The sequence below is a fragment of the Neovison vison genome, chromosome 12 (assembly GCF_020171115.1).
Source record: "Neovison vison isolate M4711 chromosome 12, ASM_NN_V1, whole genome shotgun sequence".
NCBI lineage: Eukaryota > Metazoa > Chordata > Mammalia > Carnivora > Mustelidae > Neogale > Neogale vison.
This window is the reverse complement of record NC_058102.1, coordinates 116,956,072-116,982,220: the sequence shown is the minus strand read 5'-3', so window position 1 is coordinate 116,982,220 and position 26,149 is coordinate 116,956,072. Positions and strand designations below refer to the sequence as shown.

The following is a 26,149-nucleotide window of genomic DNA, read 5'->3' as shown; positions in this document are numbered from 1 at the left end:
TTGCTGCTGCTGAAGTTGATACAGTATATTTGTTGAATTTCAGGAAGTAGAAGTATTGGCTTAAACAAACGTTTTTTATTTTATTTTATTTTATTTTTTATTTTTTATTTTTTTATTTTTATTTTTATTTTTTTAATTTCTTTTTTTCCAATTTATTTATTTTCAGAAAAACATTATTCATTATTTTTTCACCACAAACAAACGTATTTTAAAGAGAATTTCTAGCCTCTATGAAGATAGAGTAAGGTAGTCTCAGTTACTTTCTATGAGTTTTTGGAAAAATCTCATAGATGGGTTATGATAGTGTTACCACAAGTTACTACTTCTGCCAGCCCCCATTCTACTAGGCTGATAAGTCACAGTTAATGAGTAATATTGGGAGGTAGAAGAATGGAAGAAGGATTGGATAGGGAATAATGGACTAAGGATGATAGGGAATATAGGACACATTAAATATTCTAGTAAGGCAGATAAAACATGTGCGAAAATAAGTGCAATATAAATGCAAAAGATGCATTCTATAAAAGGTTATCAAGAAGTTGCATCAAAAAGAAGGAAAAGTTGTTCCTGGATGGACTAAGTGTAACAGCATTTAATTTAAGAAAGATACGTGGGTTGGATTTTAACAGGGAAATATAAGGAAAAGGTGTTACAGGTGGACTGAACAGTTGAAATGAAAACAAGGGTGTTTAGAATCTACACAGTGTGCCAGGAAAAGACCAGTAATTTTTTTTTTTTTTTTTAGTTTAAACTGAGGATAAAAGGGAGATATGACATGAATCAGGTTGTTGTAGCTTGGTAGATTTTATAGAATTTCCCTTAATAGGTATAGGTTTAATATTGCTAAATATAATAAAAAATCAAACTATTAAGCACATGGCACAATATTATTCATCAAACTTCATTTTGGGTTACTTCTTAGATCCTAATAGAATTTCTGAAATACTTTGGAAAAGTCTCCCAAACCTTCAGAGAGTGGATGGGAGCGAAGTAAGGAGATCCCACCTGAACAGACACATGGTATTGATTACAATAAAGTACATTTTTTTTTGCGCTTTACAACATTTAGCGATTTGTTTTGGTTAGGGAATGAGTTAGTGGCAAGTATTTAATCAGACACAATAGATATTAATAATTTAGTGTTTCACATCAAACGTGGTGTTAGCTTTTCTTAGTTTTATAGCATTGAAATTTACACTTTTTAGATATGAAAATGTAAACTGTTTCTTGGTGTTTTAAGAGTTATGCATCCAACCTACTTCTTTATAAATCTTTTTTTCTACAATTCTCTCACCCCCAACTCTAAGCACAAAAACATACAAAAGAGGAAGTGTATTAATACATATCCATTTCCCGCATAGATTAGATGATTAGCTATTAAATTTATTCATTCATTTATTCCCTAAACTCAATCATTCAACAAATATTCTCAGCTTCATATGCCAGGTACTCTTTTGAACATTGGGTTTACTGATAAATAACACAAATAAGCTTTCTTCTCTTGTGATGTTTACATTATAGTGGGGAAAACAGGCAGAAAAACAATTGAGAATACATGAACAAGATAATTTTAGAGAGTAATAAATGAAGAGAATATGACTACCTTTCTGATAGGGAGTCATGGGGAAGGCTAATTTAGATTGGTGGTCAAGAAAGATATTCTGTATCAAGAAAAGGGATTATTTAATTATGAAATAAAAAAAACTGTTAACAGTTTTTTGCCTCTTTCCAGTTTTTACAAAATATACTACAAATGGAGATTTACCTTTTTGAAAACCCTAAAGGAGACTTTATAATTTCCTCAATTAATGGTTGTGCAAGAAACATATTACTTGTGGCCCAAGTTATAGACATTAGTTAGATTTTTATAGAGGAAACCTTACAAACTAAGAAACAGCGAAGGGTGTAATAACTCCTGAGCTGTCATTATTCTGCAGGGAAGTACATTGAATTCACCATGGGAAGTGCACCTGAGGGGGACTTGCTCGTCACATAACCCTACAAAATTACAGAGGAATTAGGAGGGACTAGAGAGCACCTAGTTAACCACGTAACAGTGAGAGATTCCTGCTTGGGCAATGTTCTTGTTAGAAAAAGGAAGCTACTGGAGGAGTAGGCATTTTGTATGTTAATGTAGCCGGTGTCAGTGAGAGCTTTTTTCCATTCAACAGTCTTGGCAGAGCCAGCTCTGCCAAAACACCAGAAGGGAGAATGGAGAGAACTACCGGGGCCATGCCGTAACAGAGATTTTTCTTTCCTCTGTCTACTTGGTCTGGGGGTCTCACTAATGGGTCATTCCATTAGCTCTGGCTGACACCTCGTCTTGATCACAACAATTTCTACAGTATTAGCTGGGAGAAAGCTGCTAGTTGGGTCCCCTCCTCCCTGGGGTAGGTGTAGGTGCAAAACCAGCATAAATAAATAAATTCATACCTTATAAGCTTTACTTTCTGGACTGCCAAAGAAGGCTGTTTTGGAATATCTGTACAATACATGTACAGTGTCTTCAGTAAGAGAGAAATTTATTCATTATCTCCCTTGATATCCCCCCCAAACATTTCCCAAGGTCAGACATGTTCACACCTGACAAACTGAGATCTGTTATTCCTTCTTGGAGATGAGCCAGCTTGTCATGTTTTTGGAGTGATAAATTCAGCAGAGACCCCAAAGTTACTATTTTTCTCTTAGAAGTCACCGGCAGGATTAGAAGAGGATGGTTGCCAAAGAATCTGATGCAAAGACAATGTCCATCTTTTACATGAACAGTCTGCTTTGTCATTCATATATGGAGATCAAAGTAGGGAGTATATTAAAAAAAAGGATGAGAATATAATATTTATTGAAATAATCTTTTATTTCACTCTTTAGTTCCAAAGTACACTGGAGTTCAACCAATGCAGAGAGGCTCTTGCAGGGTATGGCAGCCTATAACTTATGAACAAGGGAAAGCTGGATTGGCAAGCACTGTGGAGGTTGTTTTTAAAGAGACTGTCTTAGATGGCAAGTAGAATAGGCTCATTGGGCAACAGTGGCTTCTTTGTCTTTTGTATAAATTCCCTATTAAACATCTAGTTGCTTCATGGTGGGATAGATTGGAGATGGACCCAAGACCATAATAGACATGAAGATCATACATTCTTGACTGAACTTTTTATATCAGATATTTTCCTTTTAGGTTTGGTTTTTAGTTCCTTCTTGTGGGCATGTACCCATGAAAAAAAAAAAAAGGATTGAGTTTGTTACTAAGTTGCTCTACCTATTTCCTTGGGTAGGGGGTGTCTCAGAAAAGTATGCGTATTTAATAGTTTTGTCCTGGGTGGCCTAATAGCCTGACCATGTAACTGAGCCCTTAGCAATGGCTCTTGAGTATTTGTAAAAGTATAATTCAATCTAAGAGTGTGCTCTGTGGCTATGAAAAGTGCCTGAAATGCACCTAATTTTGAAGAATGTCCAAATCTTTGGGATCTTAACAACTTACCATTATTCTGGTGGACAAATGTAGTATCTCAATAGATTTTATGACTTTTGAGAGAAATTGTTGGATCAATGAATCATACTTTCCTGTCCGGTGGCATATCTTGTAGGCAAGGGTCTTACTAAGTCAATGGTTTGGTGTCCAGTGCACAGACATATTTTATTAATTTGACCAAGGTCCTAAGGACCAGGATTGGCCCTTGATTGGATGTGTTAAGTCAGTTCCTTTTTCAAGAGAATTTTCTGGGCTTGTACCACCTTATGAAACTGATTTAGATAAGATCCATTATGGGGACAGGAATGTTTGTTTGAAAAGTGAGAAAATCTGCCCCTGTAAGGACCAATAATAGGCCAAGAGCCTGTGATAATTAGCAGTGGGAAAAAGGAATGAACTTCAAAATCCCAGGAACTGACAAATAATTTGAAGTATTGTCAAAATCTCCATTCAGCAAAAGTTAGTTTATATGTCATGAACCTATAATCTGGTGAGTCTAAAGAATATGGCAGATATAAAGTTAAAACTTATTTTTGTGATGCCTGCAATTTTTCCATAGCTTCTTAATGTAAGAACTTCCTTTTAAAATTAGTTATGTTGATACAGATGCTTTGAAGAGTCACTTAGGTGTAGATGTGATGTCTTCATTACTTAAGGAAGAAAGTCCTTTGTGGTTGGGGCCTGCAGAGCTAATAAATTTTCTTGTAAAGTATGTAGAATATTTATTTTTGGTATTGTCCAAATAATGATCCCTTTCCCAAAATTTATTTGGACAACAGGGCCCTGGATTGTGTTGTCATTCAAAATTAATGAGATGTGCCTAGAAAATAAGCGTACTTCTTCAGTGTTGACCACTGTCTTCAATATACTAGAATGTCTGCAAATTGCTAACAGTTCATGTTGTGCTGGCTTTTTTGTTTGTTTGTTTGTTTTGTTTTTTTGTTAAGGTTTTCTTTTTTTGAGAGAGAGAGAGAGAGAGAGGACAAGCAGGGAGATCGGGAAAAGACTCCCCACTGAATGGGGAGCCTGATGATGGCCTGGATCCCAGGACATCAGGATTAGGACTTTAGCCTAAGACAGATTCTTAACTGAGCCACCCAGTGCCCCATTGTTTCATTTGGAATATCCAAAGAATTTAAATTCAAAGTCACCCTTGGCAGCAAAATCCCATTAACACTTATTCTTTGCAGCTTCCCCTGATTAGGATGATCCCTCTAGCATTTATGAAATTAAAACTTATAGCATTTCACATCAATTTTTGTCATATATCCATATGAAGTAGCTACAAAATACAAAGCCATTTAAAAAATTCTTCTTTTTACTCATTGCAAATTCATGCTAGCAATACATTTATCATTTATAAGGTTAACATTAGAGCTGCAGGGAGATCCTAGCTGGAATTCAAGAAGAGAGTGATGCTATAGCAGTAGCAGATCTAGGTGAAGAAAAGACTAGAGTTTCCCCCTTTAAGCCGTACCTCCACCTTTTCCCCCCTTTGATTTATTTAAAGCTTTGTTCTGGCACTAGGAACTGATTGAAACTTTTCCTCTTCTACCTGGAGGAAAGAGTAACTACAAACTAGTTTTTATAGCCTTTGGTACATCCAAAGCCCACATTTGGATATTTTTAGGTGCTTTATCCTTCCACTTGAAGGGAGAACAACAATCTGAAATATCACCTAGGCTGCATCTTTTCCCCTCATTTCACCAGAAAAGCAGCCAGGGGATCCAGCAGACCAATTTTCTTGGGGCTGAATGTATCATTTTCAAATTCCATAGATAACTTTTACCTCTCAGCTGCTATTTCATAACATAGGTGACTCCACAGCCACCCAAAGTTCATTGTATTCCATCCCAACCTTTCATAGCTCCTTTCCCCAAGCAGTGCTTTCATCATATTTTAGTGAGTCCAGGGGCCATTTTAGTGAATCCCACTTCTGATGGCAACTGTGTTGGGGGTTCCCAAGGCCATCCCTAGGTACAGTGATTTACTAGGATTACTTAAAGGGCTCAGCACATAGTCACTATCATGATATTATAGCAAAAGGATACAAAGCAAAATCAGCAAAGGGAAAAGGTATATGGAGCAAAGTTTAGAAGACACTAGGTATAAGCATCCAAGAGTCCTCTCTTTCTGACAGCACATGAAATGATGTCTACCAGGTAAACTCATTAGAAACTTAGTACCCAGGTTTTTTACTGGTGGCAGGTCATACAGACACCAGGTTCCTACCACGTACCAAAAATCCACATTCCCATGAGGAAAGCAGGTGTTCAGCATGAACCACATTGTGCAGTTTGGGCGCAATGAGCTCTCCTACTATCCTGCTAAGGATAGTAGGAACCCTGGCAACTTCCTAGATGCCAGCCATGGGCCAACTTTGTAATAGACCTATTTATGGATAAAAATCTCAGTCCTGCTATATTAATTCCTTTTTACATACAATGTAAGATTGAGTAGTAAGTTTAAAATGCTTGATGTCTCACTCTCTGGAGAGACAGAAAGGACATGGGTCCATCTCAGTTTGTTCTACTTGTGTAGATCATTTCAAATTTTGTATCAGCCTGATAGTTTTCCTCCCTTCTATTGCAAGAGAGTGCAACCATAAAATCTCTTATCCATACAGTTTTCTTAAGTTCTTTTTAGGCTTTAATATTGACCTGTTAACTTTCAGTCACAATTTCTCTAGGCTTTTCTGACCCAGACTCTTTAACTTTCCTTTAGAAATAAGGTGCTGTAACCGACTAGTTATAAGCTTATTGTTCCAGATTTTTCATCTGTAGCAAATCTGCTCCAGATTTCTTTTTAAAATTATTATTAACATAAAATATATTATTTGTTTCAGGGGTACAGGTCTTTGATTCATCAGTCTTACACAATTTACACTGATTACCGTAGCACATACTCTGCCCCAGTGCCCATCACCCAGCCACTCCATCCCTCCAATCCCCATCCACTCCAGCAACCCTCAGTTTGTTTCCCAAAATCAAGAGTCTCTTATGGTTTGTCTCCCTCTCTGGTTTCTTCTTGTTTCATTTTTCTCTCCCTTAGCCTATGATCCTCTGCCTTGTTTTTCAAATTCTACATATCAGTTAGATCATATGATAATTGTCTTTATTTTTATGATTTCATGAATATATTTGTTATTTATTTTTAACATTTTATTTTACTTTTTCAGTGTTCCAAGATTCTTTCTTTATGCACCACACCTAGTGCTCAATGCAATATCTGCCCTCCTTTTTTTCAAAAATTTATTATCAGCATAAAAGTGTTCATTGTTTTTGCACCACACCCAGTGCTCCATGCAATCCGTGCCCTCTAAAATACCCACCACCTGGTTTCCTCAACCTCCCAGCCCCCGCCCCTTCAAACCCCTCAGATTGTTTTTCAGAGTCCATAGTCTCTCATGATTCACCTCCCCTTCCAGTTTCGCCCAACTCTCTTCTCCTCTCTAACTCCCCATGTCCTCCATGCTATTTGTTATGCTCCACAAATAAGTGAAACCATATGATAATTGACGCTCTCTGTTTGACTTGGAAAAGATTATGCTGAGTGAAATAAGTCAATATCTGCCCTCCTTAATATTCACAACAAGGTTCACCTGTCCCCTTACCCTCTCCCTTCCAAAACTTTCTCAGAGTCCACAGTCTCTCACAGTTCCTCTCCTCCTCTGATTTCCCCCAATTCACTTTTCCATTCCTTTGCCTGATGTCCTCCATGTTATTACTTATATTCCACAAGTAAGTGAAACCATATGATAATTGACTGTCTCTGCTTGACTTATTTCATTCAGCATAATCTCCTCCAATCCCATCCATGTTGATACAAAAGTTGGGTATTCATCCTTTCTGATGGAGATATAATATTCCATTGCATATATGAACCATATCTTCTTTATCCATTCATCTGTTGAAGGGCATCCTGGTTCTTTCTACCTGGAGAGAGAAAGAGCTTCCAAGACTGGCAAAGTTTAGTATATGTGCTGCCAAAGCGAGCACAAGACTGCCAAAGTTTAAAAGAGTATGTTGACCACTAAGCTAGCACTACAAGAAATATTAAGGGTGGGGGGTTCTATTAAAGAAGAATGAACCCAAGCGTGACATTGATTGATTTGCAAATGTTGAACCACCCTTGCCTCCCAGGGATAAATCTCACCAGACCTCCTCCTGATCCTTCTATCAGTTTGTCTTCTAGATCACTGATTTGCTCTTCTGTCTTGGTTACCCTTGCTGTTAGAGTATTTAGATTAGATAGGATCTCACTGATAGTATTTTTTAGTACTATCAGATCAGCCCTCACTTCCGACCTTAGAGTTTTTCTATGTTGCCGCTAATGGTTTTATAACCTAGCCATTGCCTGGATAATTTTTTTTTTAAAGATTTTATTTATTTATTTGACAGAGAGAGAGAGAGAGAGAGAGATCACAAGTAGGCAGAGAGGCAGGCAGAGAGAGAGAGGGGGAAGCAGACTCCCTGCTGATTGAGAGCCCAATGCGGGGCTTGATCCCACGAACCTGAGATCATGACCTGAGCCGAAGGCAGAGGCTTAACCCACTGAGCCACACAGGCACCCCGCCTGGATAATTTTTTACCCTGAATTCCCTTTCTAACATGCTGTTTATGTCCATGTCCAATAGTTCTGTGGCAGAGGGCAAGTCTCTGAATTTTTCTTCTTTTGGGTTTTCCTCCTCCTCGTTATTTTGGTGAGAGGTGGTTGAGGGGATATATAGCTGAATATATCAACCATGATCTAGGCAAGGTGCACCCTGGAAAGTTTCAGAGCAATTGGAAGTCACCACCAAAAAGAAAAAAGAGAAAAAAGGGAGAAAACCCAGCCAGAATAAGAGAATAAGACTTATAGAGTACAAAGTACAGAGTATAAGATTATATAGTACAAAAACAAATACACAGAAACACTAACAGATGTGGATGAGAAAGGTTATTTTGGTTTTTGCTGGGTGAATCTTGTTACTTTTGTTAAAGGACTCAACTTTCCAGAGATATAGGGAAATTAGAAGTGGTTCATATATAGGGGTAGTATTGAATAGGGAAAAAGGATTACCTTGAAACATATCTATATGTATAAAAAATAAAAGAAAAAGAAACTGGTATATGTATGAAAAGAGTTCAAGTTAAAAACATTATTATTGAATATGTTGTATTAAACCTCTACTTGTAATGGTAAGTAGGTTAAAAAAATTAAAAGAACAAGAATTATGAGAATGAATTAAAAAAAAAAAGAAAAGTTTTGTCTATGACATATACAGGTTTTGGGGCAATACTGGGAGCTTAATATATTATTTTCCCCTGATGTTGGGGTTTTACAGTTTTACAGGGACTCTGTGGTTATTGTCCTCTTGTTCTTTTGTCTTGTCTTCTCAGGGAGGGGCTTGCCACATTGTTATTCAGTCAGTCCTGCTTGGGCTGAGTTGCTCTGCCCCCTTTCAAGGGGCTGGGATCTATGGAAACCGGTTTTTCAGGCTTTTGCTCTCAGGAGGTTTTGTTCTTTGGCAGCTTTTTGTGGCTTTTTTGGAGGGTCAGAGCAAAGAATCTGTCTGCACCCAGACCTCCACCTCAGAGAGAAGCTTCAGTAAGCTCCCCTCTGGGTGGTCCAGAATGTATAGACTCCCCCTCTGCAAACTCTGCTGAACACTGCAGCCTCCCACAGGTGTTGCACACCTGTGGTCTCCTGAAGCCCCTGTTTGTCTCTGAAAACTCCCGTGCCACTAAAACTGTGAGCGATATTGGTCCAGGCAAGCCCGAACTGGGGTGACTACCCTTGCCAGGACAGCTGTCTGGGGTCCACCCCCATGCCTGGTGAACTCACACCAGGCAGAGGCACAGGCCGTGGAAGGCTCCAGGCTGAGGGACCTTAGCCAGAGTTCATGCCTGGTTCTCTCAGGTATGGGGGGGAGTGCACTCAGTCCCTGTGGTCACACAGTTCACAAGGCTGTGGGCTGAAGGATCCTGACTGGTGTTCCCGCCGGACTGTCTCAGGCATGGGCAGGAGTGCACCAAGCCCGAGTGGTGGTGCAAGCACCAGAAAGCCACAGAGTCAGGGACCACAGACGGAGCCCCCGATGGACTCTCTTTGGCACAGGTGGTCACGGGCGGTGACCATCCTGGGTCCATGGGCTTAGGACCATACCTGTGACTGCCTGATTCCACCAGTTGCCCCTTAAGATCTTTTGCTCTTTTTGAGTGCTTTTAACCAGACTCAAGTTAATGCTGGTCCGCAACCACAGGGCACTTTCATATTGGGGTGTTACTTTCCAATGGGTCACTTCTGTTGGATTCCTCCCCTTTCTAACTTCCGATATCAGTCTGAGCGTTCCCACTCTGCTTTACCTCTCCACTGATGTCTTCTGTCCCCGTAGAGATCCAGAAGTGTATAATCTGACATCTCAGGCTGATTTCATGGGTGGTCAGAGTGTTCTGGTAGATATTTAGCTCACTTTAGGGGACTGGTTGAAACAGGGTCTCCTATTTCTCTGCCATCTTGCCCCTGAGCCCCTAATTGTCTTTCTCTAATTAACTTATTTTGCTTAACATGGGGATAAATGAACTATTAAAAATTACAGATGTTGATGAAGATGTGGAGAAAGAGGAACCCTCCTACACTGTTGGTGCTAATGCAAGCTGGTATAGCCAACCTGGAAAACAGATGGAGGTTCCTCAAAAAGTTGAAAATAAAGTTACCCTACAACCCAGCAATTACATGACTGGGTATTTACCCCAAAGATACAGAAGTAGTGAAAACAAGATACATTTGTATCTTTCATTTCCAGATTTGTTAATTTTAGCTATTCTTACTGGTGTGAGGTGGAATCTCATTGTGGCTTTGAGTTGTATTTCCCTGATGCCAAGTGATGTGGAGCACTTTTTCATGTGTCTGTTAGCCATTTGGATGTCTTCTTTGCAGAAATATCTGTTCGTGTCTTGTACCCATTTCTTGATTGGATATTTTGTTCCTTGGGTGTTGAGTTTGATAAATTCTTTATAGATTTTGGATACTATCCCTTTATCTGATATTTGAAAATATCTTCTCCCATTCTGTTGATTGTCTTTTGATTTTGTTGACCGTTTCCTTTGCTGTTCAGAAGATTTATCTCCTTGCTTCCCTTGCCTTTGGTGATGTGCCTGGGAAGAAGTTGCTGAAGCTGAGGTCAAACATATGCTGCCTGTGTTCTCCTCAAGGATTTTGATGGATTCCTGTCTCACATTTAGGTCTTTCAACCATTTTGATTCTATTTTGTGTATGGTGTAAGGAAATGGTCCAGTTTCATTCTTCTGTATGTGGCTGTCCAATTTTCCCAACACCAGTTGTTGAAGAGACTGTGTTTTTTCCATTGGATATGCTTTCCTGCTTTGTCAAAGATTAGTTGACCATGGAGTTGAGGGTCCATCTCTGGGTTCTGTATTCTGTTCCATTGATCTATGTGTCTGTTTTTGTACCAGTACCATACAGTCCTGATGATTACAGCTTTTTAATAGAGCTTTAAGTCTGGAATTGTGATACTACCAGCTTTGCTTTTATTTTTCAACATTCCTCTGGCAATTTGGGGTCTTTTCTGTTTTTGTACAAATTATAGGATTATTTCTTTCATTCTTTGAAGAAAGTTGATGATATTTTGATAGGGGTTGCATTGAATGTATAGATTGCTCTAGGTAATATAGACATCTTCACAATATTTGCTTTTCTAATCCATGGTCATGGTACATTTTTCCATTTCCTTCTGTCTTCCTCAATTTTTAATGAGTAATTTTTTTTATAGTTTTCTGAGTACAAATCCCTTGCCTCTTGGTTAGATTTATTCCTATGTATCTTATGGTTTTGGGTACAATTGTAAATGGGATTAACTCCTTAATTTCTTTCTTCTGTCTCATTGTTGATGTATAGCAACTGATTTCTGTGCATTGATTTTATATCCTGTCACTTTACTGAATACCTGTATGAATTCTAGCAGTTCTGTTGTGGAAAATCTGTGTTTTCCACATAAAATAGCATATATCATCTGTGAAGAGTGAGAGTTTGACTTCCTTTTTGCCAAATTGGATGCTTTTTATTTCTTTTTGTTGTCTTGATTGCTGAGGCTAGGACTTCTAATCCAGCAGCGGTGATAGTAGACATCCCTGCCATGTTCCTGACCTTAGGGTAAAAGATCTCAGTTTCCCACCCTTGAGAATGATATCTGCTGTGGGTTTTTCATAGATGGTTTTTATGATATTGAGTTATGTTTCCTCTATCCCTACACTGTGGAGAGTTTAATCAGGAAATGATGATGTACTTTGTCAAATGCTTTTTCTGCATTTATTGAGAGGATCATATGGTTCTTGCCCTTTCTTAAAGTATTGCATCACATTGATTGATTCGTGGATGTTGAAACAACTTTGCAGCCCAGGAATAAATCCCACTTGATTGTGGTGAATAATCCTTTTAATGTACTGTTAGATTCTATTGGTTAGTATTTTGGTGAGAATTTTTACATCCATGTTCATCAGGGTTATTGGTCTGTAGTTCTCCTTTTTGGTGGGGTCTTTGTCTGGCTTTTTGGGATCAAGCATGCTGGCCTCATAAAATGAGTTTTGAAGTTTTCCTTCCATTTCTATTTTTTGGAGAGAGAGAATAGGTATTCTTCTTTAAATGTTTGGTAGAATTCCCCTGGGAAGCCATCTGGTTGTGGGCTCTTGTTTGTAGGGAGAATTTTGATAACTGCTTCAATTTCCTCGCTCATTATAGGTCTGTTTAGGTTTTTTATTTCTTTCTGGTTCAGTCTTGGTAATTTGTACTCTCTAGGAATGCATCCATTTCTTCCAGGTTGTCTAATTTGTTGGCATACATTTTCTTATAATATGTTCTTATAATTGTTTGTATTTCTTCAGTGTTGATTGTGATCTCTCCTCTTTCATTCATGATTTTATTTGTGTTACTTCCCTTTTCTTTTTGGTAATTCTGGCCAGGAGTTTATCAGTCTTATTAATTCTTTTAAAGAATCAGCTCCTTGTTTCGTGATCTTTTCTGTACTTTTGGTTTCTATTTCTTTAGTTTCTGCTCTGATCTTTATGATTTCTCTTATCCTGCTGGGTTTAGGCTTTATGAGCTGTTCTTTCTCTAGCTCCTTTAGGTATAGGACTGGGTTGTGCATTTGGGTTTTTACTACTTTTTTGAGAGAGGCTTGGATGGCCATATATTTCCCTCTTAGGACTTCTTTTGCTGCATCCCAAAGGTTCTAAACTGCCATATTTTCATTTTCCTTTGTTTCCATGAATTTTGAAATTCTTCAATTTCTGATTGACCCATTCATTCTTTACTAGGTTGCTCTCTAGCCTCCATGTATCTGCGTTCTTTCCAACTTTCCTGTTCTGATCGAGTTTGAGTTTCAAAGCATTGTAGTCTGAAAATATGCAGGGAATGATCCCAGTCTTTTGGTACCAGTTGAGAGCTGATTTGTGACCCAGGATGTGATCTATTCTGGAGAATGTTCCATGTGCACTAGAAAAGAATGTGTATTCTGTAGCTTTCAGAAGGAATGTTCTGAATAAATCTGTGAATCAGTCCATCTGATCCAGTGTGTCATTTAAAGCCCTTATTTCCTTGTTAATCTTTTGGTTAGATGATCTGTCCATTTCAATGAGGGGGGTTTTAAAGTCCCTTACTATTATTATATTATTGTATTATATGTGTTTCTTTTATTTTATTATTAATTGGTTTATGTAATTGGTTACTCCCATTGTTAGCGGTATAAATATTTACAATTTTTAGATCTTGTTGGATAGACGCTTAGGTATGATATAGTGTCCTTCCTCATCTCTTATTACAGTTTTTGGTTTAAAATCAAATTTGTCTAATACAAGGATTGCCACCCCAGCTTTCTTTTGATGCCCATTACCATAATAAATGTTCTCCATCCCCTCACTTTAAATCTGGAATTGTCTTTGGGTCTAAAATGGGTCTCTTGCAGACAGCATATCAATATCAATGGGTGTTACTTTTTTATCCAATCTGGTACCCTGAGTCTTTTGATTGAGGCATTTTGCCCATTTACATTCAGGGTAACTATTGAAAACTATGAATTTAGTGCCATTTATTGCCTGTAATGTGATTGTTACTGTGTATTGTCTGTTTCTTTCTGGTCTATGTTAGTTTTGGGTTCTCTCTTTACTTAGAGGACCCCTTTTAATATGTTTTATAGGGCTGGTTTGGTGATTGGAAATTCTTTTAGTTTCTGTTTGTCTTGGAAGCTTTTTATCTCTCCTATTTCAGTGACAGCTTATCTGGATAAAGTATTCTTGGCTGCATATTTTTCTCATTTAGTACCCAGAACATATCGTGCCAGTCCTTTCTGGCCCACCACATCTCTGTGGATATAGCCTGCTGCCAATCTAATATTTCTACCATTGTAGGTTAGACCTCTTATTCCACTCTACTGTCAGGATTTTTCTCTTTGTCTCTGAGATTTGTTAAGTTTTACTATTAGAGGTTGGGGCATTGATGTATTTTTTGTTGTTTTTGAGGGGAGTTCTCTGTGCCTCCTGCATTTGATGCGTGTTTTCTTCCCCACTTTAGGGAAGTTCTCTGCTATAATTTGTTCCAATATACCTCCCCCCACTTCTTCTGGATCCCAATTATTCTAATATTGTTTTGCTTTATGGTATCACTTATCTCTCAAATTCTCCCCTCATGATCTAGTAGTTGTTTCTCTCTCTTTTTCTCAGCTTCCTTATTCTCCATCTTTTGGTCGTCTATTTCACTAATTCTGTTTTCTGCCCCATTTATCCTAGCAGTTAGAGCCTCCATTTTTTTATTGTACCTCATTAATATCCTTTTAAATTTTGACTTGGTTAGATTTTATATCCCCAGAAAGGGATTCTGTAGTATCTTCTATGCTTTTTTCAAGTCCAGTTAGTATCTTTATAATCATTACTCTGAACTCTAGTTCTGACATCTTACTAATGTCCATATTGATTAGGTCCCTAACAGTCAGTGCTGCCTCTTGTTCTTTTTTTTGAGGTGAGTTTTTCCATTTTGTCATTTTTTTTGAGAAAAAAATAGATGAATGAGAGAAAAAAATGCTAAAAGTTTTTATATATACACTATATGCTAAATATAAACTAAACAAATCAGAAGAAATAGAATATAATAAGAAATATTAATGTAATATAGTTATAATATAATATTAATAATAAGAAATATAAATATACTTACATATAAGTGTATATTCCTTTTTTTAATTTATTTTTTTCCAATTTATTTATTTTCAGAAAAACATTATTCATTATTTTTTCACCACACCCGGTGCTCCATGCAAGCCGTGCCCTCTATAATACCCACCACCTGGTACCACAACCTCCCACCTCCCCGCCACTTCAAACCCCTCAGATTGTTTTTCAGAGTCCAGAGTCTCTCATGGTTCACCTCCCCTTCCAATTTACCCAAATTCCCTACTCCTCTCTAACGCACCTTGTCCTCCATGCTATTTGTTATGCTCCACAAATAAGTGAAACCATATGATAATTGACTCTCTCTGCTTGACTTATTTCACTCAGCATAATCTCTTCCAGTCCCGTCCATGTTGCTACAAAAGTTGGGGATTCATCCTTTCTGATGGAGGCATAATACTCCATAGTGTATATGGACCACATCTTCCTTATCCATTCATCTGTTGAAGGGCATCTTGGTTCTTTCCATAGTTTGGCGACTGTGGCCATTGCTGCTATAAACATTGGGGTACAGATGGCCCTTCTTTTCACGACATCTGTATCATTGGGGCAAATACCCAGGAATGCAATGGCAGGGTCGTAGGGAAGCTCTATTTTTAATTTCTTGAGGAATCTCCACACTGTTCTCCAAAGAGGCTGCACCAACTTGCATTCCCACCAACAGTGGAAGAGGGTTCCCCTTTCTCCACATCCTCTCCAACACATGTTGTTTCCTGTTTTGTTAATTTTGGCCATTCTAACTGGTGTAAGGTGATATCTCAATGTGGTTTTAATTTGAATCTCCCTGAGGGCTAATGATGATGAGCATTTTTTCATGTGTCTGATAGCCATTTGTATGTCTTGATTGGAGAAGTGTCTGTTCATATCTTCTGCCCATTTTTTGATGTGTTTGTCTGTTTCATGTGGGTTGAGTTTGAGGAGTTCATTATAGATCCTGGATATCAACCTTTTGTCTGTACTGTCGTTTGCAAATATCTTCTCCCATTCCGTGGGTTGCCTCTTTGTTTTTTTTGACTGTTTCCTTTGCTGTGCAGAAGCTTTTGATTTTGATGAAGTCCCAGAAGTTTATTTTCGCTTTTGTTTCCTTTGCCTTTGGAGACGTATCTTGAAAGAAGTTGTTGTGTCTGATATCAAAGAGATTACTGCCTATGTTCTCCTCTAAGATTCTGATGGATTCCTGTCTCACGTTGAGGTCTTTTATCCATTTTGAGTTGATCTTTGTGTACGGTGTAAGAGAATGGTTGAGTTTCATTCTTCTACATATAGCTGTCCAGTTTTCCCAGCACCATTTATTGAAGAGACTGTCTTTTTTCCACTGTATATTTTTTCCTGTTTTGTCAAAGATTAATTGACCATAGAGTTGAGGGTCCGTATCAGGGCTCTCTACTCTGTTCCACTGGTCTATGTGTCTGTTTTTATGCCAGTACCATGCTGTCTTGGTGATCACAGCTTTGTAATAAAGCTTGAAATCAGGTAAGGTGATGCCGCCAGCTTTATTTTTGTTTTTCAACATTTCCTTAGCGATTCGGGGTCTCTTCTGATTCCATACAAATTTTAGGATTATTTGCTCCAGCTCTTTGAAGAATGCCGGTGGAATTTTGATCGGAATGGCATTAAAAGTATTGATTGCTCTAGGCAGTATAGACATTTTAACAATGTTTATTCTTCCGATCCAAGAGCATGGAATGGTCTTCCATCTATTTGTGTCTTCTTCAATTTCTTTCATGAGTGTTCTGTAGTTCCTCAAGTACAGATCCTTTACCTCTTTAGTTAGGTTTATTCCCAGGTATCTTACGGTTCTTGGTGCTATAGTAAATGGAATCGATTCTCTAATTTCCCTTTCTGTATTTTCATTGTTAGTGTATAAGAAAGCCACTGATTTCTGCACATTGACTATAAATATATATTAAATATAAATATACACTAAACAAATCACCAAAGAAATATAGACTAAACAAATAAGAAGAGACTCAAAACTGGAGTGAAAAGTAAAAAGAAAAAACAAACAAACAAAAAGAATATGATCAGGCTGGTGAATAGAACAGAGCCATACCCTAGATTTTGGGTGTATTTTGATCTGTTAGGAGAAAGTACTTCCCAAAATTTTAAAGAAAGAAAAACATACATGCTCAAAAAGTAAGGTTAAATACAATGAAGGGCTAAAATATGACTCTAATAAAGAAAATTTAAAAAGATTTTTGAAAAAGGAATTGATAAGTTGGTTGAAAAAGAAAAGAATAATTTAAAGTGTTAAATTAAAAAATTAAATTTGAATGACTAAAGAATCATGGGGAAAGAAGCCATTAATTCTATGTGATGTATTCCCCTTGTGCTGGAGTTTTGCAGTTCTCATTGATAGGTAAACTTGGTCTTGGCTGGATGTTTTTGGTAATCTTTTGGGGGAGGGGCCAGTTACATCGATTTTCAAATGTCTTTGCCCTTGGCAGAATTGCACTGCCATTCCTGAGGCCAAGCTCAGTAATCTGCTCCAGTTTGCTTTCTGTAGCTTTTGTTCCCTGAAGGCTTTCTGCACAGCTTTGGAGGATGAGAATGAAAATGGTGGCTTCCCAGTCCCCCACCCTGGGGCATACAGGAACAGAGAGCTGGGGACTCCACTCCTCAATGCACGCCCAGAGAAAAGCAGTCAATCACTTATGTCTCTCTGGTCTCTGGCCACACTCTGTGCTCATCTGGCCTGTGACCAAGCATTGCTATCTCTGTCGAATGGCCCTATTTGGAGATTCCAAACCCAGCAGATTTCTGTGGAGCACTCCTATATTGGTCTTCCCTGGGGCAGGAAGGGGGGTCTTCCTGGATCTGCTACTTGTTGTCCCCTGCTTGAAGAGCAGTGGCCCACCTGTGCCATGGATCACAGTTTATGACAGTCCTGAGCTGTGAGCCCAATCCTGGCCTCACTGTTTGCAGCCAGATTTCCTGCTCTGATACCTGGGAGCTTTGATGTACTTGGGCACCCCTGTCTTCCTGTAACCCCAGGGATCCTGAGACCACACTGTCCCAGTGAGAGTTCCATCACCCTCTTAGCTACCAGAGTGATGTCCCTCACCAGAGCAGACTTCTAAAAGTTCTGACTTTGTGCTCTGCTACTCTGTCACTTGCTTGTAGCCGGTTGACAGAGCCTGCCTCCCTCTGTAGTTTGTCTTCCCATATGTCACCTCAGAATCATTTCGTCACACATCCTACCTTCCAGAAAGTGGTCGCTTTTCTGTTTATAGAGTTGCTGCTATTCTTTTCTTCATTTTCCAGTTGAGTTAGTAGGTGTTTAGAATGGTTTTTAAGTTATCTAGCTGAATTCCTGGGACCAGGTGAAATTTGGGTCTCCTATTCCTCCACCTTCTTGGACTCCTCCTTACTCCAGGATTTCTAGGAAATCTTCCCAGTTCAGGGCTTTAGTGGTCTATGGACTATGCACCTATCCTACCTACTTGGAGGTTGTGGTATCCCTTTTCTCTGAGGCTACCTGGGCTCTAGTCATTCTAGTTTGGCTAAGTAATTTGCTTCTCTGGGGCTTTTGTGATGGTATATAACATCATCACTGAGAAATTGTCCATTCCAACCCAATAGTTTGTCCGATGTGAGGCTTCCAGTGAGTTTATTTTCTACCTTCTTGATGGATCAATCTGTTTTCCAAATTTAAAATATCCAGGTATATACAACTAAGTATTCAATTTATGTTGTTATACTACAATAGTATTTATTGAATAAAACTCACAAGCAGAGTAGAAGCAGAACACATTTAATATTCTAAGCTCTCATTTTGCACAAGGAATGTTTAGGCTACAGACAACTTGATGGATAATGGAAAGTGCTCTAGGGGAAGGGTCCATTTCACATACTAGTATATATATTTATAAAGAAATTGAGAGGGGTACAGAGAAAAATAGATGATTCTCTAACTGTGAAACTCCTTGATGAAGGGGAGGTAGACGTGTTGATAAAAGGGGGTGTGGAGGGCGTTCAAAGTCCAATATTGCAGGTATCAGTGAAAGATTTTGAGAATCTCTGCCAAGCTACTGAGTGGGGAAAGGGAAATATCTGTCAGGGCCATGCAAGAGAAAATATGTTTATCATCCTCATTAACCAATAATTTGTTTTTCTTTCTTTTTTTTTTTTTTGTATTCAGTTAGCCACTGTATAGTACATAATTAGTTTTTGATATAGTGTTCAGTGCTTTGTTATTTAAGTATAAGACCCAGTGCTCATCACAGCCTATGCCCTCTTCAGTACTCATCACCCTGTTACCCCCTCCCATGTACCCTCCCCTCTGAAACTGCCAGATTATTTCTCAGGGTCCATAGTCTCTCATGGTTCATCTCCCTCTCTGATTTCTCCCTCTTTGGATTTCCCTCCTTTCCTGTATGGTCCTCTGTGCTATTGCTTATGTTCCACATATGAGTGAAAACATATGATACTTTTCTTTCTCTACTTGACTTAATTCACTTAACACAATCACCTCCAACTCCATCCATGTTGATGCAAATGGTGAGCATTCATCCTTTCTGATGGCTGAATAATATTCCATTGTGTATATGTACCATATCTTCTTTATCCATTCATCCGTTAAACAGCATCTTGGCTCCTTCCACAGTTTGGCTATTGTGGACATTGCTGCTAGAACATTGGGGTGCAGATGCCCCTTCTTTTCACTACATCTGTATCTTTGGGGCAAATACCTAGTAGTGCAACATGAATCCATCAAAATCCTTGAGGAGAACATAGGCCGTAACTTCTTCAACATCGGCCAGAGTAACCTCTTTCAAGACACGTCTCCAAAGACAAGTGAAACAAAATCATGTCTCCATCAGAAAGGATGAATACCCAACTTTTGTAGCAACATGGACGGGACTGGAAGAGATTATGCTGAGTGAAATAAATCAAGCAGACAGAGTCAATTATCATATGGTTTCACTTATTTGTGGAGCATAACAAATAGCATGGAGGACATGGGGAGTTAGGAGAAGGGAGTTGGGGTAAATTGGAAGGGGAGGTGAATCATGAGAGACTCCGGACTCTGAAAAACAATCTGAGGGGTTTGAAGTGGCGGGGGGGTGGGAGGTTGGGGGAACCAGGTGGTGGGTATTATAGAGGGCACGGCTTGCATGGAGCACTGGGTGTGGTGCAAAAATAATGAATACTGTTATGCTGAAAATAAATAAAAAAATAAATTTAAAAAACAAAAACAAACAAACAAAAAACTTTTGAGATTTCATTAAGATAAAAAGCTTCTCCACAGCAAAAGAAACAGTCAACAAAACTAAGAGGAAGCCCATGGAATGAGAGAAGATATTTGCAAATGACATTACAGATAAAGGGCTGATATCCAAGATCTGTAAAGAACTTTCAAACTCAACACTCAAGAAATGAATAACCCAGTCAAAAAATAGGCAGAAGACATGAACAGATACTTCTCCAAAAAAGACATACAAATGGCTAACAGACACATGAAAAAATGCTCAATATCTCTAGCATACAGGGAATACAAATCAAAACCACAAAGAGATACCACCTTACACTAGTTAGAATGACAAAAATTAACAAAACAGGTAACAACAAATGTTGGCAATGATGTGGATAAAGGGGACCCTCTTGCACTGTTGGTGGGAATTCAAGCTGTACAGCCACTCTGGAAAAAAGTATGGAGGTAATAGAGCTACCCTCTGACCCAGCAATTGCACTACTGGGTATTTACCCCAAACATACAGACATAGTGAAAATGATTTGTTTTTCTAGTGTTAGATTAGTTTTCCTTTTTTGTTTTATATATTTTCCTTATTTCAAAGTTTAATTCTTATTTTTAATTATTTCAGTAATAACAATAGCTATTAATTGTAGCTAGTCAACATTTTCAGTATAAGATATATTTACACATTTACAAGCTATTTCTAAGTAGTCAACTAGCTTTGTTTTCTCTAGATGAAATAATTCTAAGTATTTTAACATTTCATTTTTCCAGGCTTTTAATCATTTGTATTTTTATTGAATCTTTTCAAATTGTTTTAGTTCCTTTTTAGTTGAGGAGCCTAAAACTAATTACCATGAAGAATTTAACCAATGATAATTATAATTTTTAAAACTGTCAAAATATGATAAGTTTTGAATGTTAATTTTACATTCATTATATTGAAATTTTCCTGTGAAGTTAATTTCTAGAATCATTTAAGGTTGTACTACACACTTTGAATCCTAGACCTTTTTTTTTCCTTGCATATAGAAATACATCCCACATCTTCTATTACAGATAAGAATATCAAATACATTCTCCTCTATATTTCTGTTGATAATTAAAAGTTTAGTGTATATCAATATTTTGAAGAGAATTTTTTTTCCCTAAGGGAGGAGGGACATGCCTTGGGGATTTTGTTGGCATTTTAGAAAATGGATGGAGTTAATATGGGAAGATGAAAAAAAAGTCTTGAAACAGATACAGACAGACAAAACAACTCAGGACAGGTTGGACAGTAATTCAATGGAAACCTTCCATTTTGCCTGAATGACAATGCATTAAAAGGGTGTTGATCTGCATAACAGATTGTGCCTTTATTCATATATTTGTTTGGTGAGAAAAGGGGGCAATGCTCACATCTTCAGATTAACAAATGCTTTTGTGGGGCGCCTGGGTGGCTCAGTGGGTTAAAGCCTCTGCCTTTGGCTCAGATCATGATCCCAGGATTCTGGGATCAAGCCCCGGCATCATCATCATCATCATCATCATCATCATCATCGGGCTTTCTGCTCAGCAGGGAGCCTGCTTCCTCCTCCTTTCTCTGCCTGCCTCTCTGCCTACTCATGACCTCTGTCAAATAAAATAAAATCTGTAAAAAAAAAAACAAAAAACAAATGCTTTTGCAAGCAAGAGATTTATTCTTTATATATAATATATATAAAGATATATGTAAAATCTTTATATATATAAAATATATGAAGATATATGTATATATATGAAATCTTTGTATATATAAAACATATAAAGATATATATATCTTTGTATCCATCAGTGATGTTGAAGACTGTCATGTAGAATGCTATTAGCATCCTTGTTATTAAACCTATTGAAATACATGCTCATAAGTACACTGTTATACAAAGAATCTTAATCAAAAGTGGTTGACAAATGATGCAAATTTAGCAAGACTTATAAAATATATTTAGGTTTTGGATAATTTACCAAAGAATGGGGATTGGTCAAATCATTATTTTCTGTGTGACTATAGACTGACTTTCATAGACTTCCTATCCTCTTCCTACTTTCTTCTCCTCTTCCCCCTTCTTTTCTTCCTTTCCCTCTTCTTTTCTTTTATCATTCAAACAAGCATCAGGCCTTGGAAGTATGCCCATTTCCATGTCTTAGAGATATCTCTTTGGCTGATGTGAGCTTGAACAGTACTGCTTGCATACCTTTCTAGCACTTTTCATCCTTGTCCCCCTTCAGCAGAAGTATTATGGTGTTATGCAATGACAGTCCTTTATGGTTGTGGGAGCCAATATAAGTGGGGGAAGCTTGCATGTGGGAATTTGGTTAACATAAATAAACTTTGTATTATATTCTTTGTATTGAATTTAAGGTTTTGTTCTTGATATTGCCACACATTTTCTCTGTTGTTATAATAGGGTCAATTGTCTGTGGAGAATTAAATGATTAATGATATCCCCTAATAAACACTTCAATATCTTTTAAAATATTTTGCTTTCCATCATTACGTGGTAATATTAGTGACAGGAGTGGTGATTTGTGTATAGCAGCAGGTATGTTTGTAAAAAAGCATCAATTTATATTATGTACTTGAACAATTGTTAAGCTTCAGTGGCTGAAAAATGACAACAGTTTTCTAGGATACGTCTTCAAAAATTGTTTCAGGAGAATGTTAGACTATTTTATAACTAGTCATTTTAAATTCAAATACTTAATAAACTAATAAGTCATATTTGAGGTTGAGATATCATCCTTAATTTAGAACAAGCAGCCACCTGTTGTCTTTATTTTAATATTGGAATCCATTTTATAACACTACTAGAAAAGTCTGTCATAAATTATGTCTTTTAGCCATCAATTATCTTACACTTTTGTTCTCAGAATTGTCCTCCATATCCTTCTTTTTATAATCCAAAATATGGTGTTTGAAATTAATCCTAAAGTAACAGATTAGGATGGGTGACAGTAGTTACATTGCCGAATTTTGTATTTGTGTGACCAAAATTCAAATTATTTTAGGCACTGCAGTAAACCTTAGGCAAATTATACTAACTGGAGTAATAGCTCTATAAAACGAAGAACCATCAAACTCTGTTCCTCCTGATAGAACTAGAAAATCTCTGATAAGTTCTATAAAACATAGGTAGTTGAATCATTTAAATGATCATCTAAACTAGAATGCTGGGACACACTTACACCGAGACTGTGTGGACAAACCATGATATATGGTTACCCTAGTTCTGGAACCCTAGTAAGCTGATCCTGCAATTGGTGAAGAATAAATACTTATCACCTTGAAGAAAACTAACTCAGAGCTTGGAAATTGACTCTTATGGAAGACAGTGATCTTTTAATATTAAAACTGCTATAGAGAAATTTTCATTCTGAAATGAAATTGTGGAAAAATGACTGGAATAAATATGACTAAAGGACATCCTCTAAAGCATCTTGTGTTCTACTTTGTCTGACCAAATATTTTTTGTTCTGTGCCTATTATGATCTTGAATAGCTCTTAAGTATTTTTAATGTTACTTAATTCTGTCTATTTTAAATCCCAGAAGACATATTATCTTCGACTTGTTATCTATTCAACTTCATATTTGTATTACCATTAATTAATGAATAATTATGATTGCTTAATATTCTCATAGATTATGAAAATGAATCTTCAATTACAAATAAAAAGTTTTCTTTACATAATCTAATACCAGATGTTTTGTAATTCTAAAGCTCAGAGAAGAAAAGAGCTAGCTCTGCTATTTCAGATCTTTCACAGATCCTAAAGTCTCAAGATGGATCAGCTTTTTTAAGGAATTCAAGTGAAGTTTCAGTTGATAAAGACCTATCCCATATACTTCCATTAAAGACCCATGATAAATCATTAACAAGACTATTATCAAAGGAAGAGATTGAAGATTTACTGTCTGCCAAAACATCACTTCAAGGGAATGAAACAGCAACAGCATCATTCATTTCACCTCCTGCTCTTACCAAAAGAAAGCCAATGGAGAGTGACATTTCAAAGGTAAGATATAGTACAATAATTTGAAAGCTGTTTACCTTGAATTGCTAGACTCTTTTAATATTTTAAGCAAATGTTAATTAAAACTCAACATTTTCTTATTTAAAGGGAATAAAAAGTTTGCCTTTTAATCTACTTTATATTTAGGATGTTTAAATTAATATTTGAGAATCAGAGTAATACTTTAACAAAAAATTCTAGCTGTATTGACAAAGAAGTGGTGACTTAGAGTTTTAATGATAAAATATACACAGTTCCTAGCTGAGACAGGGAAATTTTCATTTCTAGAAAATTCATCTAGAAAAAGTATTTTTATATAGTAAGGTAATTATGAAGACATAGTTCTTTTGAACTGGTTTTATATACCTTAAAAAAGGCCTAGAAAATTATCAGAATTGTTTTTGTTAAAACGATATTTGATTAGGAAACTCTTAAAGCAAATATGTTGGGGAAAAAGAGAAATGATAAAAAAGGCTGCATATATTTGACATATATCTATAATATACTTTTATCATAGAATTTATTGAAGTGACTTAAAAATAATTTCATGAGTTATTTGAGTTAGACTAGAAACTTAATCAGACTAAAATATAAATCTAAAGTAGAATCCTAATAAATATTAAAATGATTTATTTGGAATTATTTATGAGGAGAATCACAATATAGCTTGCTAAGTGTTCCCAAATTCCTTTCACATCCATTACTTGTTCTTATGTTTTTATTTGATGCATTCAGGATATAAAAATAAAATATTTATGCAATGACATTGTAGATATGAGTAAAAATTCTTGCTCTGAGAGAAAGTAATTAGAATTCCAAGATAGATAATTTGAATTACTTATTATAAATTTTGTCATTAAGGATACTGCTATAGAAGAGAAATTACAAAATAAGACTGAAAAACAAACTTACCAAGTATCAAGAGAATTTCAAGGTAAAAATATTTTCTGTTTTATAAGGTAAAAATGTGAGTGGGTTTTCCCATTATATAATTATAAATAAATGAAGAGAATACATTTTTAAATTTGAAAATAACTCCTTGGTCAGTCATCACATAATATGGAAATATATTGACCAGTATGTAAAAAATAATTTGGTGAGCTAACATTACATTACCCAGAGTTTATTTCAACTAAGATCTGTATAAAAGGGAGTGATAACTTTGCCTCCATCACTTAACAGTATTTGGCATTATGAATTTTTAACATATTGTGCCAAAAATTCATCAGGGTACAGCAGAAAAAAAGATGATTTGTGGCATAAATAATATTTTAACTAGATTTTTTTTTAAAGATTTTATTCATCCATTTGACAGAGAGAGATCACAAGTAGGCAGAGAGGCAGGCAGAGGGCTCAATCCGCTCAATCCCAGGACTCTGGGATCATGACCTGAGCCGAAGGCAGAAACTTAACCCACTGAGCCACTCAGGGGCCTCTTAGCTAGATTCTTTAGGTGTTTTATGTAATATATTTTAAAACAGGGTGCCTGTGTAGCCCAGTTGGTTAAGCAAATGACTCTTGATTTCAACTCAGGTCATGATGTCAGGGTCCTGAGATTGAGCCTGCCTGGGGCTCTGTGCTGGGGGTGGAGCCTGATTAGGATTCTCCCTCTGCTCCCTGTCCCCAATGTGAGTGTGTTCCTTCTCTCTCTCTCTCTCTCTCTTAAAAAAAAAAAAAAAAAAAAAAAAAATATATATATATATATATATATATATATGTGTGTGTGTGTGTGTGTGTGTGTGTTTATGTATACATACATAAATATATACATATATGTGTATATATGTGAATATATATTAAAACTGATAAATTTGTTCTTCCTTTCCAACATATAAATTTTTATAATCAACCCATATTTTACAACACTTGCTTGAACTTTCAAAATAAAATTAAATGATTGTGATATAGACTGCAGGAGAATTACTCTTTTATTGTGCTTTGAGTTGAGAGTTCCTCTACTGTTTTACCTATGTTACCGGGTTACCTGAGATAAATAGTCCTTATTGTGATCAGGATGTTTTCTTTTATTCAAAGTTTATTACAAATTTTAACCAGAAGTTGGCCTGAATTTAATCAGTCTACTAAAATTTTTTATTATGATAAAATATATATTAAAATGAAATTTGCCATTTTAATCATCTTTTTTTTTAAGATTTTATTTATTTATTTGACAGAGATCACAAGTAGGCAGAGAGGCAGGCAGAGAGAGAGGGGGAAGCAGGCTCCCCACT

The 26,149-nt window shown here is 36.8% G+C and overlaps 1 protein-coding gene across 1 annotated transcript in view; it reads left to right on the top strand.

Annotated features, from left to right (window-relative positions):
* The window catches only part of CCDC7 (coiled-coil domain containing 7), a 443,154-nt gene that overhangs the window by 152,262 nt on the left and 264,743 nt on the right, over positions 1–26,149 (top strand). The window contains exon 19 of the mRNA XM_044226418.1: positions 23,627–23,921. Within this exon, the coding sequence (XP_044082353.1) occupies positions 23,627–23,921 (295 nt within the window). The remainder of the gene's footprint in view (positions 1–23,626; positions 23,922–26,149) is intronic.